This window comes from Eucalyptus grandis, unplaced genomic scaffold (genome assembly GCF_016545825.1).
Source record: "Eucalyptus grandis isolate ANBG69807.140 unplaced genomic scaffold, ASM1654582v1 tig00007206, whole genome shotgun sequence".
Lineage (NCBI taxonomy): Eukaryota > Viridiplantae > Streptophyta > Magnoliopsida > Myrtales > Myrtaceae > Eucalyptus > Eucalyptus grandis.
In genome coordinates, this window is record NW_024096441.1 from 72,986 (window position 1) to 91,873 (window position 18,888).

Sequence of the window (18,888 nt, forward strand, 5' to 3'; positions counted from 1 at the left end):
TACTACTAGCTTAGTGATGAACCTAGGGATGTCACACACCATAATTAATTAGGATAACGTGGAACAAGAGAGAAATAATTTTGCAAATGTGTTTGCAATTACTGCAATCACATTGAGTCGACATGAAATTGAATTAAATGGGATTTAATTTAATTTGTATTATAGTCATGAGCCTACGTGCATATGATGCACACGCATGCCCAAAGTGAATACATGTTAATGTACCCTAAATGCGCACACAAAGATTATGTCCTTTTTTTTTTGGGAATTGATTAATTAATTATTTAATTAAATAAATTATGCACACGGTCAGCAATTGTTGCTGACCGTGTGCAACGCACATCATGTGCGTGGTTTTATTTTGAATAAAAAAAAATTGTGGCATGATGGTCAGCAACCGTTGCTGACCATCATGCATGAACCCATGACCAGCAACGGTTGCTGGTCGTGGGGTGGTTTCCCACGATCAGCAACGGTTGCTGGTCGTGGGTGGTTTCCCACACGTAGAACAGTTCTTATTAAAAGCGTAAGTGTGTGTAGACGTACAAAAGTGAGAAAGAAAAGGGATTCTCTTATTTTTGGGTTGTGGCTAAAAACATCAAAGATACTGGGATTGTGTCCACGAGATTGCTAGCACGATCATAGTGGAGATTATCCAAAAGTTCTCTCTTCCATTCGACGCCCATTGATGGTGTGTCTGAACTAGAGGTCTGACGTTTGTGGGGCTCGAACTAAAGAACATCCAAACCAATTCGTTTAAAGCGCGCTTCGAGAGGTAATTCATTTAACTCCCTTTTATATTCAGATTTTTAATTAAAACACACGAACAACGCCTTCGGAAAATCATGTATAAAATATATCATCTTTGTTTTTGCTGTATTTTTGTTAATTTTACCTATACATGATTCATGAAACCCCAACAATGGTATCTCGAGCCAACCTTAGGCATTTTTCGTGCGTTTAATTGATTTATATTTAAAAGATATTCTTGCGTTCTAATTGCCAATTTATTTTTGTTAAGAGAATAACTTGCGCTTATGTGGCCTATAGAAGTTGATTAATTTATGTGATAAATTTAATCAACTAGGCAAAATTGGAACTACATCAATTTTTGAATAAAAAATCTGTAACTTGTTATACTTTGTGTTTATATTCTGCGAATTATTCGCGTTTGTGAATTTAAAGATGACAACGCAACTTCCGTTCGGAATACGCTCGTGAAATTTGTTTCATCGATTTTGATTTCTTGATGTGGTTTGTGTTGTTCAACTTTAAATTTAATTAAATGCAAAATTTTATTTATGCCTTCTGGAGCTTTAAATTTTGAATTTATGGCTCGCAAGGAAGGGTGGTGATCTTGGAAAAGTCCCTAATCATTATGATCGTTGTATGGATGAATGTATGATGATTACAGGTATTCTTTTTGGGGTTGTAATTATTAAATGGAGGATGCGTCCTTCCTTTTCTATTTATTTTCATGAAATGTAATTTTAGCATAGTTTAGTATATCAATTGCTAATGTAAATGCTACTAGAGAGGAGGAGCCATTGGAGGAGCCATTAAGCCGGAGAGCTCTATGGGCCCGGTCTTTGAAGAGTTCAAATATTCAAGAAGAAAAGAATGACAGGTCCCTATTATTAAAACATTAAAATGGCTAAATGGGTCTATTTGGCTCGAGACCCATTGAACCATAATTCCATGATCACCGCATAGGATATATGTTTATGTGATATCTATTTATTTACTGTGTTTATGTTATCATGCATGTTAAATTGGTTAATGTACAAAGTGAGACTGTTAATAACGACCCAAATCTCATTATTAATAATATTAAGTCAAAACAGGTTTCTGATCCGTGGCCTTCCATCGTCGTGGTTTGATCCATTATTATAGTGGTTAATTGACCAGCTATGGACACATAAGGGTTAATTATTATTCTTAATATTGGACAACTCCATTATGCATATGATGCTGTGGGGTTGGAGCCAAATGATTTCTAATAACCGTCAGGTGAGGGAATCGTTTGTGCTTTCAATACTTGCATGAGACGATGGGCTAGACTTAATTATGATCACGATGCCAATAACTGTTAGGTGAGGCTTTCATGGTCTAGAGGCTGAAGTTATGATTGGGACTCGCATATGATGCGTTGAACAAGTTGGTTCACTCACTAAGTTCATAGGACACCAATAACTATTAGGTGAGGTGGGCTTTGGGTTGGTTGGACTCTAATCCCCACTAGTAATCTTTGCCCAACAAAGATTACCGCTTCCCATCTTAAGAAGTATGGAATTCGAATATAAATTTAGTGGGAGGATCTATTTCATTTAAAGGCCAAAATGAAATAGTTATTTCGAAAGATACAACGACTAACAATTTATTTTATGCAACATATATATTATTACTATGAAAATGGTGACCACAAACGCACTCGCTTTTATACTTGACAAGAATTGTTTGACTAGACCCAATTTCACTGACTAGGTGAGGAATTTGAGAATTGTTTTCAATTCAGAAAAAATTGGGTATGTGGTTGATGAAAAAGATTCCAAATTCCTTTCCTGAGGGTGGGACCCAAGAGAAGCATGTCACTTATGATAAGTGGCGTGACGATGACTTAAAAGTTAGGTCATATATCCTTGATTCGATGAATAATGAATTATAGAAGAAGTATGAATCTATGGAAGATGCAAGGTTGATCATTTTACACTTAAAGGAATACTTTGATGAGAATGATCGAACCTCTAGATATGAGATATCTAAGGCATTGTACCGTTTGAGGATGGCTAAAGGATCATCAGTTAATAATCATGCTTTGAAAATGATCTAGCACATTGAAGAATTGGCTAGGCTGAATCTCGTTATGGACAATGAGTTAGCTGTGGATTTGATCCTCCAATCTTTACCCGATTCCTTCTCTGGTTTTGTCCAAAACTTTCACATGCATAAGATGGAGAAAACTCTCGCTAAGTTACATAGCATGCTAGTGGTTTATGAGAAGGAAATGCACAACACGAAACCAAATTTAGTGGCTATGGTTAAGGCTTATTCTTCAAGGGGTAAGACTATTTTAAAGAAAAAGAAATGGAAGAGGTCTGTCAAACCTGTTGTGCAACCAAAACCCAAGATTGATAAAGGGAAATGTCATTACTGTGATGTCAAAGGCACTGGAGGAGGAATTGTAGGAAGTACCTCACGAGCTTGAAGGTTAAGCCCAAGGACCAACCTTATGAAGGTATGGTATCTATGCTTATTGAAACTAATCTTATGGTTAGTGCTTAATCTAGCTCATGGGTTCAAGATTCTGCTGAAACTTCACATATTTGTATGTCTTTGCAGAATTTGGAAACAAGCAGGATGCTAAGGCGAAATGAGATTGTCTCGACATTTGCCAATGAAGCAAGAGTTGCTGCGTTAGCTATAGGGACTTTTCGTTTATGTTTGCCTTCTGGACATGTACTGGTTTTAAAGAACTGTTTGCATTATAAGAATGCTCTTAGGAATATCATCTCTATACCTCGTTTGGGTAAAGAGAACTATGAATTTTCTTTTGCTAATGATGTATGTTCTATTTATCATAATAGAAGATGTGTTGGTACTAGCTTATCAACTAATAATCTTTATACCATAACTAATAAACGCCCTAGAGATGGTCCAAACAAAAAGTATGTTTGGCATCTCCGATTAGGTCATATTTGAGAAGACAGAATCAAAAAGTTGAGTAATGGTGGGTACATTGATCCATCAAATTTTGAGTCATACTTAACTTGTGAAGCATGCCTTCTGGGAAAAATGACCAAAGCGCCCTTTGTGGGACATAGTGCGTGAGCTGCTGACATATTAGAATTAATACATACAGATGTATGTGCACCAATTAATAAAACTGCTAGAGGTGGTTATAATTACTTCATTACCTTCATCGATGATCCGTCACAGTATGGTTATTTATACCTAATGAAGTATAAATCTAAATCATTTGAAAAGTTCAAGGAATTCAAAGTTGAAGTTGAGAAACAAACTGGAAAATGTATTAAAGCTCTTCGATCGGATCGAGGAGGTGAATACCTTAGTACTGAATTCCTGGACTATCTTAAAGAGAATGGCATTTTATCACAATGGACACCTCCTAGAACTCTAGAACATAATGGTGTATCTGAATGAAGAAATCACACTTTAGTAGATATGGTGCAATCTATGATGAGTTACACCGACTTGCCTATATGTTAGGGAAATCCCTTATGATGTTTTGAAGATGACAAAATAAATCAAAGGCTACTAACATGTTTGATGGTTGAGTAATAGACCATGCAGATAATAGAACATGTAGAGGATATTATCAAAGTCTGAAGACGCGACTCGAGACTCAAAGTCCGAAGACCGTCGACTCAAGACTCAAAGTCCGAAGACAGACTCTATGTCTGAAGCCGAACCGGGGCACCCAGATTGTAAAGTCTAGAGACTCATATTGTAAAGTCTCAAGACCCAGATTGTAAAGTCTCAAGACTCATATCGTAAAGTCTCAAGACTCGGACTTTACATCCAGATTCGATGAATCGTAACTCAAGCCCAATCATACAACGGCTAGTGATCCGGTTTGGATTCCACATCAAGATTGATTTGATTGAAGACAAGATCTTTCTATACGAAGAAGCTTTACTTATGGAAACCAAGATTTCGTTTGTATGGGCGATCGGAATCAATTTGGGATTTTACCTTTGTCACTCAACGGCTACCAAATCTTCTAAGATACAGAGCTGTCCAATGGGTATATTGGAAGACGATTCTCCGGGATGCTGTCCAACGGTAGTTTGGAAGTGGAGGAGTATTTAAGGAGATCATGGACCGATGAGCAAGTAAGAGACGGAGCGTAGAATTTATAATTCCAAAGTCTAAGCGACTTTAGATCATATACTTGTCTCTTGAGAGCTTAAACGGTTGTAATCGTGAGAGAAATACCAAGAGAGTGACTTAGTGAGATAGTGTGATCTACTACTAAGTGTTTGCACTCGGAGTTGTAATCTCTTGTTGATTGCATAGTGGAATCCAGCCAAGAAGGCTGTTATCGTGGGAGAGTGGACGTAGGCTTGGATTAAGCCGAACCACTATAAATCTCGTGTTCTTATTCTCTTCCCTAACTTCTTTATTTTGTTCATACTAGCACTCTCAATTGGTATCGTAGCTAAGTGCTCGATTTATAAAAGTGTTTTTACTTTTGAGCTAAAGATTCTTTATGGCTAGTATGTTGGCAAATTCAGGTCTTATGGAAGGGCAAAGCAACACAAGGCCACCATATTTCGATGGAAGAAAATACAAGCAGAATGGCCAGAAAAGAACAAAAAGAAGAAGATGATGAACAAGAAAATTTATGCTTGATGGAACATTCAGAATCGAGTCTCACGACATAGACTCGTAATCAAAGTCTCATTCGAACTGCACTCAGAATCCGATGAGGAAATCAAGGGGGAGAAATCGAATCCAAAAGAAAAGGAAAAGAATCGTGATCACCTCAAAAAGGCAACAAATTGAGGGGGAGCTTTGATCAATTATGGAAAAAATCTTTTTTGATTGATCGTGATCTTATTATGGATGGAAGAAAAGGTAATTGTGTCAGAATTTATTCTACAAAATCCGGTTAGTGCATCTCTTATTACCTTTTGTCATTAACAAATCTCATATTGATATTATCATTTTATTATGACAAAAATGGTACGTGAATTTTATGATGCATCCGTGATTTTTATTGGATATTTGCTGATATAATCGAAGTGAGCTATATTGCATATCTTTAATATTCGATTTACTTTATAAAAGCTGATTTGTGAAAATTGTGATTCATGCAAGATATTTGTTATCATTCTCTACGTGAATCCATTATCGCTTTTTGATTATGACAAAAAGGGGGAGAAGATATGAATATGCATATGTGCTAATTGGTTGATATTATCTATGGCATAATATTGAGCTGTAATTATTTTCTAAATATTATTATGCTCAATCTATTTGTTATCTTCTGATATCCTTTGATTTAAATTTTTAAATCTACATATTCAGAGATTGTTTTGTCATCATCAAAAAGGGGGAGATTGTTAGGGAAATCCCTTATGATGTTTTGAAGATGACAAAATAAATCAAAGGCTACTAACATGTTTGATGGTTGAGTAATAGACCATGCAGATAATAGAACATGTAGAGGATATTATCAAAGTCGAAGACCGGACTCGAGACTCAAAGTCTCGAAGACCGCATCGACTCAAGACTCAAAGTCGAAGACGAGACTCTATGCTGAAGCTGAACTGGGTACAGACCCAGATTGTAAAGTCTAGAGACTCATATTGTAAAGTCTCAAGACCCAGATTGTAAAGTCTCAAGACTCATATCGTAAAGTCTCAAGACTCAGACTTTACATCCAGATTCGATGAATCGTAACTCAAGCCCAATCATACAACGGCTAGTGATCTGGTTTGGATTCCACATCAAGATTGATTTGATTGAAGACAAGATCTTTCTATACGAAGAAGCTTTACTTATGGAAACCAAGATTTCGTTTGTATGGGCGATCGGAATCAATTTGGGATTTTACCTTTGTCACTCAACGGCTACCAAATCTTCTAAGATACAGAGCTGTCCAATGGGTATATTGGAAGACGATTCTCCGGGATGCTGTCCAACGGTAGTTTGGAAGTGGAGGAGTATTTAAGGAGATCATGGACCGATGAGCAAGTAAGAGACGGAGCGTAGAATTTATAATTCCAAAGTCTAAGCGACTTTAGATCATATACTTGTCTCTTGAGAGCTTAAACGGTTGTAATCGTGAGAGAAATACCAAGAGAGTGACTTAGTGAGATAGTGTGATCTACTACTAAGTGTTTGCACTCGGAGTTGTAATCTCTTGTTGATTGCATAGTGGAATCCAGCCAAGAAGGCTGTTATCGTGGGAGAGTGGACGTAGGCTTGGATTAAGCCGAACCACTATAAATCTCGTGTTCTTATTCTCTTCCCTAACTTCTTTATTTTGTTCATACTAGCACTCTCACTATATCCCTTTAGGGATATGCCCTTGAGACAGCTGCATACATACTGAACAAAGTGTCGTCCAAATCTATTCCAACTACACCTTATGAGATATGGCATAATAGGAAACCAAGTCCTAATCATATTAAGATTTGGGGTTGTCCAACCTTCGTCAAAAAGCTGAAAATGAAAAAATTGGAGGCAAGATTTGAACAAGGTCGCTTCATTGGATATCCAAAGGAAACTCTTAGATATTATTTCTATTTTCATTCAAACAAAAAAAATTTGGTAAGCAAGCATGCTTCTTTTCTAGAGAATCAGTTCGTCCAAGAAGGTGGTGCTGGATGGAAAATAGTCTTATAAGAAGAAAATAATGAAGTGCCAAACAACCGATTTCAAATACCAATCTCTAATTCAATGGGAGCCTTTGATACACAACCTCTTAGGAAAAGTGCTAGAACATCTCGCCCACCTTCTCATTATAGACACTCGGTTGAACATATTGAACCATTATTCATCGTGAATGATAATGATCAACTTGGTGATCCTAAAACCTATGAGGAGGCGATGTCGGATATCGATTCTGGTAAATGACTAGAAGCCATGAAATCCGAAATGGATTCAATGTATTCTAATGAAGTTTAGACCTTAGTTGACCTACCTGATGGTATTATACCAATTGGCTGTAAATGGATCTTCAAGAGGAAGATGAATGGTGAAGGTCAAATTGGAACATACAAAGCATGGTTAGTAGCGAAAGAATATTGTCAGAAAGAAGAAATTGATTATGACGAAACTTTCTCACCTGTGGCCATGCTAAAATCCATTCGAATTATGTTGGCTATAGCCGTACACCTTGATTATGAGATATTCCAAATGGATGTCAAAATGGCTTTTCTAAATGGTTTTCTCGAGGAGGACATCTATATGGAACAACCACGGGGTTTTAAATCCAATAGTGAAAAACAGAAGGTGTGTAAGCTTAAGAGATCCATTTATGGACTTAAACAAGCCTCCAAAAGTTGGAATATCCGTTTTGATGAGGTAGTCAAATCGTTTGGCTTCATCAAAAATCTGGATGAACCTTGTGTATACAATAAGATCAGTGGAATTGTAATTGCATTTCTAGTTTTGTATGTCGATGATATACTTTCGATTGGAAATGATGTATTAATGATATCATTAATAAAACTATTCTTATCATAGAAATTCTCCATGAAAGATTTAGGAGAGGCAACCTACATTTTAGGCATCAAGATCTATAGAGATAGATCAAGATGATTGATTGGCTTCTCACAGTCTACGTACATAGACAAAGTGTCAACACTTTTTAACATGCAATGTTCCAAGAGAGGATTATTGCCTTTTAGGCAAGGGATTTGTCTTTCTAAGGAAATGTGTCCCAACACTTCTGAAGAAAGAGAGCGAATGGCAAAGATATCATATGCATCCGCTATTGGAAGCATAATATATGCTATGCTATGTACTAGACCTGATATTACGCATGTTGTGAGTATTACTAGCAGATATCGGTTTGATCTAGGACAAGAGCACTGGATAGCAATCAAGAATATTCTTAAGTACTTGCGAAGGACTAAGGATTTATTCTTGATATATGGAGAAGGAGAATTTAAAGTTATAGCTTATACAAATTCCGATTTTCAATCGGATCCTAATGATTATAAGTCTACGTCTGGGTTTGTCTTTACATTCAATGGTGGCGCAATTAGTTGGAAAAGTTCCAAACAAAGCATAACGGCTAATTCCACCACTGAGACAGAGTATGTAGCCGCTTTTGAAGCAGCAAAGGAAGCCGCTTGGATGAAGAAGTTTATTTCTGAACTTGGAGTCGTTCTTTCAATTGAGCAATCGATTACATTGTTTTATGACAACAATGGGGCGATAGCTCAAGCTAAGGAACCAAGGTCTCACTAGAAGTCCAAGCACATTGAGAGACGTTTTCATCTCATCAGAGAAATTGTTGTGAGATGTGATATCGTCATGCAGAAAATTGCCTTAGCAGAAAACGTGGCAGATCCCTTCACTAAGGCCTCACCTCAGTCTTCTTTTGAAAGGCATATTGATAAAATGGGTTTGAGGTACCAGATAAGTTGGCTTTAGTGCAAATGGGAGATTGTTGTATGTATGCCTTAAAGCTACCATGCAATGGTTACATATTAGGGATTTCGGTTGTACTATCATTATTATTTAATTAATGACAGTGACGTATTCATTCATTTGTCCAATTATTTTATATTTACGAATGATTCCATAAGATCAGTTGTAACTAGACCCATTCTTGAGACGTTAAGAATATATGTGACAGGTCCATAGTTAGATTGAATCTTAAAATCGTTCCCAATTGATGGATTATTGAGTGGATATTAATAATCCTGTTGAAACCAGTGTGTTCTTTACTTCACCATTAAGTATTGGATACTTAAGGGAATGATGAATCGCAAGTCATTGAGTATTGTGATGCCTGAGTTAGAACATGAGTGTTTGTATTAGACAAGTTCACTGAACGTACGCATATGGAAGCTTTTAGCGACATGGAAGCTTTTGGCGTGATCAATGTCTAATTGTTTTTTTTTTTTTTTGGTGTAAGGTAATAATCAATGTTTAATTGTTCATGCTTTGGTCTTGTGTAAATAATCCTTAGACCTGAGGCATAGTGTTAACTTGTGTGTCGAGCAACTATGGTTCACAGGTGCACGTAATGCCGGGTCGTTGATTCGTCTTTATACCTGATGGTCATAGTTTGTTCATATACGAAGTTAAATGTATACGCAATATGGAATCTGTCTCCTTGTTACATGCAAGGTATATTAATGATGTCCTATGCGATCTAATTATGACACTACATTGAAATCCTCGGCTGGGGTTGTAACCGAGAATAAATTGTTTATGTCTCGAATAAAATGCATGTCAATTAGATTTGTGCATATGATCAAATTGGTGAATTGACAAATATTCCATGGTCTTCGTTTGATCGGGACATAGTAAAACAAAGGGATTGAACAAAGGGATTGAATTACACTGTAGCCAAAACTGACAGGTTCATTATGTTCTTAAAGCATTCACACTAGATGTCAATCATGGGTTGTAGGACCCAAAGATTAATCGGGACAATTAATTCTTTTGGGAGTACTAATATGTTAGTACAAGTCTTACTACCAGCTTAATGATGAACCTAGAGATGTCACACACCATAACTAATTAGGATAACGTGGAACAAGAGAGAAATAATTTTACAAATGTGTTTGCAATTACTACAATCGCATTGAGTCGACATGAAATTAAATTAAATGAGATTTAATTTCATTTGTATTATAGTCATGAGCCTACGTGCATATGATGCACACGCATGCCCAAAGTGAATACATGTTAATGTACCCTAAATGCGCACACAAAGATTATGTTTTTTTTTTTTTTAGGAACTTTTTAATTAATTATTTAATTAAAAATTATGCACATGGTCAGCAATTGTTGCTGACCTGTGCAATGCACATCATGTGCGTGGTTTTATTTTGAATATAAAAAAATTGCGGCATGATGGTCAGCAACCGTTGCTGACGATCATGCATGACTTTCATGCATGAACCCACGACCAACGACGGTTGCTGGTCGTGGGATCATGCATGAGCCCATGACCAGCAACGGTTGCTGGTCGTGGGTGATTTCCGCATGTAAAACAATCCTTATTAAAAGTGTGAGTGTGCGTAGACGTACAAAAATGTGAGAAAAAAAGGGGATTCTCTCATCTTTGGGTCGTGGCTAAAAACATCAAAGATACGGGATTACCTCGGCGAGATTGCTAGCACAATCATAGTGCAGATTATTTGAAAGTTCTCTCTTCTATTCGACGTTCATTGGTGGTGTGTCTGAACTAGAGGTCCGACGTTTTTGGGGCTTGAACTGAAGAACATCCGAACCAATTCGTTTAAAGTGCGATTCAAGAGGTAATTTGTTCAACTCCCTTTTATATTCAGATTTTTAATTAAAACGCACGAACAATGCCTTCGGAAAATCATGTATAAAATATATCATCTTTGTTTCCACTGTATTTTTGTTAATTTTACCTATATATGATTTATGAAACCACAACAGTCCCAGCCGCAACTATCCTCTCCAATCTCCTCTCTCACCCATCGCAAGCTCAAGTCATCGCCAGAGCCACTGGATCTCTCTATTCGACCCACTCTCCCCACGGCCTAGAAGACCGAAGCTCACGCTGGTGTTGAGGCCAGCGTCTGTTTCCTCTCCGATCGGTGATCCAACGACTTTCTTTCGCCCACCGACCACCCCAGCCAGCTTCGCTGAGGATTTCTCGAAGTGCTGGTGGTTGGCACCCAGTCGGATATCCACTGGAAGATCATCGGAGCCCAATCCTCTACCAGTGGTCTAAACCGGTCCAGTTTGAACCAGTCTGTCCCTCAGCCGAACTAGGCAGTCCGGTGGCTTGTTGGCATCCCGGAGCTTGTTGATCATCTTCTTCAACCCGTCCTTGAAGTTCTGTTGGCCAGAACCTGATCGGATTGTCACCAGAAGTCCCTCGGTAACCAGATTTCCTGTTGGCATCCAAAATCGGTCTGGTTCGGACCGGTCTTCTTCAACTTGTAAATCGATGGTCTGATTACCCTATTCCAACTCTGGACGAGTCCAAGTCCAATCAGAGTTCCTTGGAGTTCAGACGCAATCCAAAGGCTTGATTGCCGTCCGATCTATTAAAGTGGATCTTCAGGGTTCCGATGGGTACTGGATGTTCATGTGGGGATATAATGGCAATTCAGAAGAGAATTGGTCATAAAAGATCATGTCCTCAAGATGTCCGAAGAACAAGAAAAGTAGCTCCGTAACTCATGAATTTTCTTCGTCTGATAGACCAATCTTGCTACGTGCAATATGCTATGGTAGTTAAACCAGAAAATGGGTCATACAATGCTAGCCCACGAACATTTTGCCATTTAAGCCACTCGTCATATAGTATCGCAGATTTTTGCCAACTCCCTTGTCTTAAGATTATGAAATTGAGAGAAAGTTATTGAGTATGAGCCAACACCATATTGCGTGTCTTAATAAACCAACAGATAAATCTTGTGAAGGGAACTGTGCCTGGTAAGGTATATCACACGTGGTGCTTCAGAGTTCTTATCGCTAGTGAGTGTTAAGAAAGGACTCCGTCCTCTTCGAACATTTCACACATTTTTAGTCTTTAAAACACAAGGATAGGGTTGAAAGTTCTAATCATATGCTTTCTCGCTCCATCCAGCAATTTCATCGCTATTGTTCAAAGGGAAAGAGTAACGTAAACACACATAAAAGAATCTTTACGTACATCTCGCAGCCTCACATGTAGGAGACTGGGAGACAAAATGCACTGTTATATTTGTCATCTTTGTTTATCTATGTACAAAGAAATCAATTGCACAAGCTGAAAGCAACATGCAATTTCATATTTATGTATCCCAGTTTCTACTCCACAACCGCATTTTGTCAAACATCTGACAAGCACTATGGAAATGATCAGATCTTCTCTCCTCTCCAATGCAGCAGCTTCCACGATGACGTCTTCCAACACCGCAAGCGACGACTCTCATTTCTTCAGACGCCTCTTCCATCAAGCGTTGTTTGGAGAAGCAATGAACGGCGCTCGCGAGAACTTTGCAGTCTTCCATAAGCAAAGCTGCGAGTTATCGCGAGAGCAAGCGAAACAACAGATTCCTCCGTACTGATTGAAGTCCTCGAGGATGAGAGGGAAAACGAAACGAACAATGTTTTTATGATAAAAAGAAGACATGGAAAATCTATCAAGGAATGCCATACTAGTCTATTTTCACTTATAATATATTAGATTAGATATTTACTCTTATCAATTTTATAAAGCATTGCGGTTATTCATCAATTTTTAATTTCCCGCATCTACTATTACTTTTGGGAGCCCACCCCCTGACAGCCCACAAGCTCACGCCCCTCTCTCTGTCTCCCTCTTTCTCGTCGGACAGCTAAGGCCACCCCTGGCCACCACATCAATATCTCTCTCTCATGAGCGAGTCTTCCTAAACTCGTGGTATATTTTGTCCGAACCATCATATGTGTAGACATGTTATACTTCTTCAGGTACCATCTTCAAGTTGGGACATTTGCTGATCCCTAATCAAGAAAGATGACGCATGGCTCCTTCAGCAACCCTCCACTCCTCCAAATTGAGTGGAGCATAAAGAACTAAATGCTTGAGTTGGAGAAAGCCTCCTATAGAGCAAACCATTTCCTTTCCCACGAAAGCAAAAAACCCCAGCATGAGAACAATCAGGTGATCCAATTTCTCCAATAATTGCATCGGATCTTCTTCGAGTTCAGAGACTAGTAAGACCAGCTTCCTCAGTTGCTGGGGTAGACTCTTATGCTCCGAAAACTTCTCTATTCGTCTACCTATGGACAGCTTATAGAAATGGCAATAGTTTAACATTTTACTCAATTCACCTTCAATCCATGATTGATCAAGGATTGTGAAATAAAAAGACGAGGACCGAAGATGCTTCAAATTGAACGTAGCAAGTTGCGCAAATACCTCCAACTTGATAGGATCATAACAGTCGAAGGCAGTCAGTTTTTGTAGATTAGTCAACTTGCCCACATCATTCACATGAAATTTTTTTGGACAAAAAGTTCTCGATGTCCATGGATTCTTTAAAGCGCCCAAATGCAGCCTCTCATCTTCCACAACACATTTGGCATGTAAACCTCAACATATATATACCTGCAAGTAGGTCCAAGAATTCCATAAATACAAGGTTCCCCATAGATTGCGACAAAACCTGAAACTTACTATCTACTAAACTTAAGAATCTTAAATGGACTAGGTCTCCCACCAATTTAGGTAAATTTCCTCCCACCTCAAAAAGACCATCCAGCTACAGAACTCTAAGAAACTTACAATTGATGAAAATAGGATGAAATTGCTCCCACTTCCCTTCGGCAAATCCCCTAGAATGAAAGAACATAATTGCTCGAAAGTAGGGCATAGTCCTTCCTATTTGTTCCACTCTTGAAGTCACGTTTCCTTCACCAATCACACGCATATGAAGAGAAAGCCTGCGTGTCTTGCAGGTTGACTCAACTTCTATTGCCATTGAATAAGAACTACCCCCTTTCATCGTCCCATTGAATGTTATGAAGGCTTAGAAAACTCTCCTGCCTAGCCTTGAAGACACATAAGTCTCACATCAAGTCGTGGAGGTGGCAGGTTTTGATATTTCCACTCAAATTGAGTCGTACTTGGACCAACCCCCTCTCAACCAACTCCATCAAGTATTGCTCTGCTACATCTTCCATTGTACTCTCTCTCTCTCTCTTTGTCATATGCATCGAGTAGCACAAAGCCTTCAGCAATCCACATGTGAAAGACTCTTGTCGCCAGGATTTCTGCATCCTCCGAAAAGCTGCCCAAATATAGGAAGCATGGCTTTAGATGCCACGGTATATCGTAATAGCTTAAGACCAACACTTTTAATACATCGCTCTTATCACTCAAATGCAAATTGATGTTTCTGTAACCTTCTCCCACTCGTTGACCATGAGAAGTCCACGAAGCACAATAATCAAGGGATAATCCTCCACACTTCTTAAGGATTTCATCTCCAAACCTCTTCATGTCTTTAGTGATTACTACACGATAACAAATTGAAACTCAGTAGTCACAGGAAGATGCAATTGTTATAAGAAGATAACTTCAAGGACAAATATTTGCTTTTAGATATATAAGTAAAATGTTATAGTTCTTTATGCTCTGTGGTCCATTTATGCTTTTGTGCGGGGAAAGACTATAGAAACCGCAACAAAGCTCCTATATATGCCTCCATCTACACTTGAAAGATCAAGAACCCTAAATTAACTAATGGAATGTATTGTCTTTGTTATCTGTGGCTTGAATTGAGTGACTTGAGCAAATGTATAACAATAATAATCCTACTTGATGAAGAAAAATGAAAGCGACGCAGGGATAAATCTCCCGTGACTTGAGTGTGCTACTATTCTCCCGAAATTCTAGTGAAATCTTCATGTTGCCACTCTATTTTGTCACATAAAGATTCGCCAATCCCAAATCTAACTGTTAAGCCAACTATTCACAAATGCAAAAAAAATGTGGACTTGAGATGAAGCCTATGGTGAAAGTAACATAGCTAGGCTTCACATAATTTCATAAATATTATGGAAATTGCTTATTATATTGGTCATATGCCTCTTCGATATTAGTCCTCATTGGAGGAAAGGAGGAGCAATGTTTTGGATGTTAGTTTAAAGGTAAAATTGTTAGCTATTAAGAAACAAAGGAGGCATATGATTCCTCAAATATTGAAATTATTGTGCCTAATACTTTATACATTGATCATTTCAACGCCATTGTAACTATCAATTCATAAATTGCTAAAGCTTCTGAAAGGCCAAATTGAGTACCTGGTATTTGTCCCAACATCTTTGATTGTATTTCGATATCTTCTACAACTTGGCCTGCAGCAATACCTTGACCAACTCCAGGTCCAACATAAGAAAGTTGAATAGCTAATCCTGCAATAATAACAAAAGTGCCTTAAATTCGAATGAAATGGGCAATATAATCTCTTGAAGCTACTATATATTGAAAATGCTAGTATTACCACCTAAAGTGTGACAACCTGATTTTCTGATTCTGTTTTCGATTGAATGAGTTGGGCTTTTCGTCGACGCGTCTATAGTCTTTTTCTTTGAGCTGATCACTCACGAGATCATTAATCTATCAGGTGAAGCCGTTAAGGAATCTAAACGCAATAGACTTAAGAAATCAATCAGAAATCGACTGTTCGACTGTGCTAATCTGCAGGGGTTAATACGGCACCGTAAAAATCGACCAGAGACTAGAGATAGGTCGTTTCAAGCGAGGCATGTGATCAAAGTGTGGGTGATTCCACCTAATTACAAAATTCTCGTCGAACGGCACTAAACCGATTTTTCTGTCATTTCTGTACCTTGTGCCTGTATTTGACACATCGAGATTTTCACGACAACCAAGAGTCGCCAATGAGTGGAAGATGTACAATGTAGCTCGAAAATAATCGACCACGGGTCAAATGCGCTAAAAATTCCTAAAAGGTACCCAATAGGTTAGGTCACACTAAAATCGCGTCTGTAACATCCTGAAATTCGAGCCCTCTGAGAGAGGAATGAATGTGAATTTCGTCATTGCATTGGTGGTTGATCTCACTCGGAATTGATCACTCCTGAGATACTGACGTTAAGAGGAAAGGCTAATGATGACAGAACTCGCACGACTAAAGGACTTGACCTGAGAAAACGACTTGACCATGAGACTTGCGTGAGGATGATCTTGTAGATAGGCAAGCCGATTCTAAGGACGACTAGAAGTCGATTCGCGGACAAAACATAATGGTAATTGTGCAAGGTGAAATTACCAAATTACCCCTAGTTGTAGGAAGAAAAGGCTAGAGAAGAGAGAGAATGTGATGTCATCTTGCATGAGGAATTGAAGTAGCCATTTAATGGCCTTGATGAGATGTGCTCTCAGCCCTCATTTCACTCTCTCTCTCTCCCTCCTTTAGCCCCAAAATGTCGACCACTCTCTCTCCTCCATTTTTCTTCTTCTCCAATTTCTGCTCCAGCTGACCCTTCGGTGAAGAATCGAGTCAAAAGTGGTCTTCTCTGATGAATTAGCCAATGAGCCACCCATCACCGTGATTGGGAGAGACAGAAAGTTCCAACGAGCTCAATTTTGTCCCGAACGGAACCACCGGCCATCCAGTATGGTCGTTGCAAGCCACCGGTTGCCGGTCCATCGGTCCGCCTACAACCTGCACTGTTTCGCGTTTTCGGCCATTTTCTCCCATTCCAACCCTTCCTTTGCCCATCCCAACCTCCAGCAAGACCCCAAGACCCCGGGTGCCACTAGTTTCCGGCCACCCCCTTCGCCGGAGCTTTGGCCAAGCCGTTCAACTCAGTTTCTCCTCCGACAGTTCTGTTTTTCAGTGTTTTCAGTGGGAGTCCGAGCTATGGTTGGTGTGTTGAGCTTGGGACCACCTTGGATCGTCATTGTAGAAGTCCCGATGTGTAGGCACCCTGGTCGCCGCCGCGTCAGTGTCTCCGGCCCGCTTAACGGGTGAGTTTAGGTCATAATCCTTTGATTAGAGCCAAACTTGCTTAGGTTAGTTTAATTATTGTTAATTCTAGTTTAGGTGATTTAATTAAATTATATTAGTCCTAAGATAGGTTGTTAGATTAATGGCTAAGATTAGTTTAGCTTAATTTTACTTTATTAGCTTAATGATGCTAATGTGGTTAATTAAGCATGTTTATCTTAATTGGTTGGTTTCCTTAATTTAATCATTGTTTTAATGATTTCTGAATATATTTTATTATTTATTGAACTCTGGAAATTTACTGTTCACACGACACTATTCACAAAATACTGTTCACGTGCACTATTCACGAATACTGTCCACCGAGTATTCATCTAGAATGCGAAAAGTTGTCTAAATTCATGTGCTTTAATCCTATGAAGTGAATGGATGTGTAAATGCATGGGCATCCGCATGAATTGAGTGATTTTCAGAAAAAAATAAAAATAGGAAAAGGGTTTGTCCAAGGGACATTGGAAATGGACTGCCTTTAAGAGAAAATAATTTGAAATTTGTATATGCAAGCATTGTGCGTGGCGAGATGCGAATAGGTTGTGAGCAGGTAAAGGACTAAGTACTACATGAGGATGGAACTTCGTGTGGGTCACCTCTAGAGCCTTATACCATTGCTTATTGTATAGTCAAAGGCTAAGTGTTACATGACAACTTGAGTCGCATGGGAACTACCTCTAGAGCCTTGCGGTTTTGTCATGCATAGTAAAGGACTAAGTACTACACGAAGACGAAACTTCGTGTGGGTCACATCTAGAGTCTTATACTATTGCTTATTGTAATCAAGGGCTAAGTGTTACATGGCGACTTGAGTCGCATGTGAATTACCTCTAGAGCCTTGCATTATTGTCCTGCATAGTCAAGAACTAAGTGCTACACGATAGCGAGACTTTGTGTGAGTTACCTCTAGAGCCTTGTACTATTGCTATTTGTGGTCAAGCGCTAAGTACTACACGATATCGGAACTTGTGTGAGTCACCTCTAGAGCCTTGTACAATTGCTTTAGGTGGTCAAGGACTAAGTACCGCACGATGATGAGACTTCGTGGGGGCCACCTCTAGAGCTTTGAGTCTGGTATTGAGTATTGAATCGGATTATTGAGAGTTGAGTTCGTTGCGCCTTATTATGGGGTAAAATTGTGTGGCATGTATGGGACATGTCATAAAGATTTTACCTTATAATCGAGACACGTGTGATGAATTGATATGGGTTAGGTGATGCACTAATGTGCAAGAACGCATGAGAATCATTGCATCGTTGATTTCGGTCATGCATGAGTTGAGCACATTGTTTATGGCACGCATGCATGAATCGATAACATGCAGGGCGTGGCAATGGCTAGGTGAGATCGCTTGTGATGCGACTCATATGTGATTGATGAAATGTATCATCTAATGGCCATGTGCATTGCGTGTATCATGCTGAATTATAATGTGCAAGGTTGGCATACCAGGTAAGGTTGTATGTGAATCAACTGTTGGTTGTTGCTTGTGGTGGGGTAGATCTGAGTAGATACCTTAGGTTGAGTTGGTGTTCTAACCGGGGGCTTATGGGTGGAACTCGCTGAGATTTATATCTCACTGGTTATTGAATAATCATTTTCAAGTCCCTAGTGTGAAGAGCCAGGAGCTTGAAGCGGAAGGGTCAGGAGCATAGGTGACTCAGTAGTTCTTTATGACATAAACCTTTTGTATAA

The 18,888-nt window shown here is 38.8% G+C and overlaps 1 protein-coding gene across 1 annotated transcript in view; it reads left to right on the forward strand.

The window, feature by feature from the left end:
• LOC120290119 (uncharacterized mitochondrial protein AtMg00370-like) overlaps positions 1–3,374 on the forward strand; it is a 60,011-nt gene extending 56,637 nt beyond the window's left edge. Inside the window, 2 exon segments of the mRNA XM_039305800.1 lie at positions 3,165–3,235; positions 3,340–3,374. Of these exon segments, the coding sequence (XP_039161734.1) occupies positions 3,165–3,235; positions 3,340–3,374 (106 nt within the window).
• Positions 3,375–18,888: the final 15,514 nt, after the last annotated feature.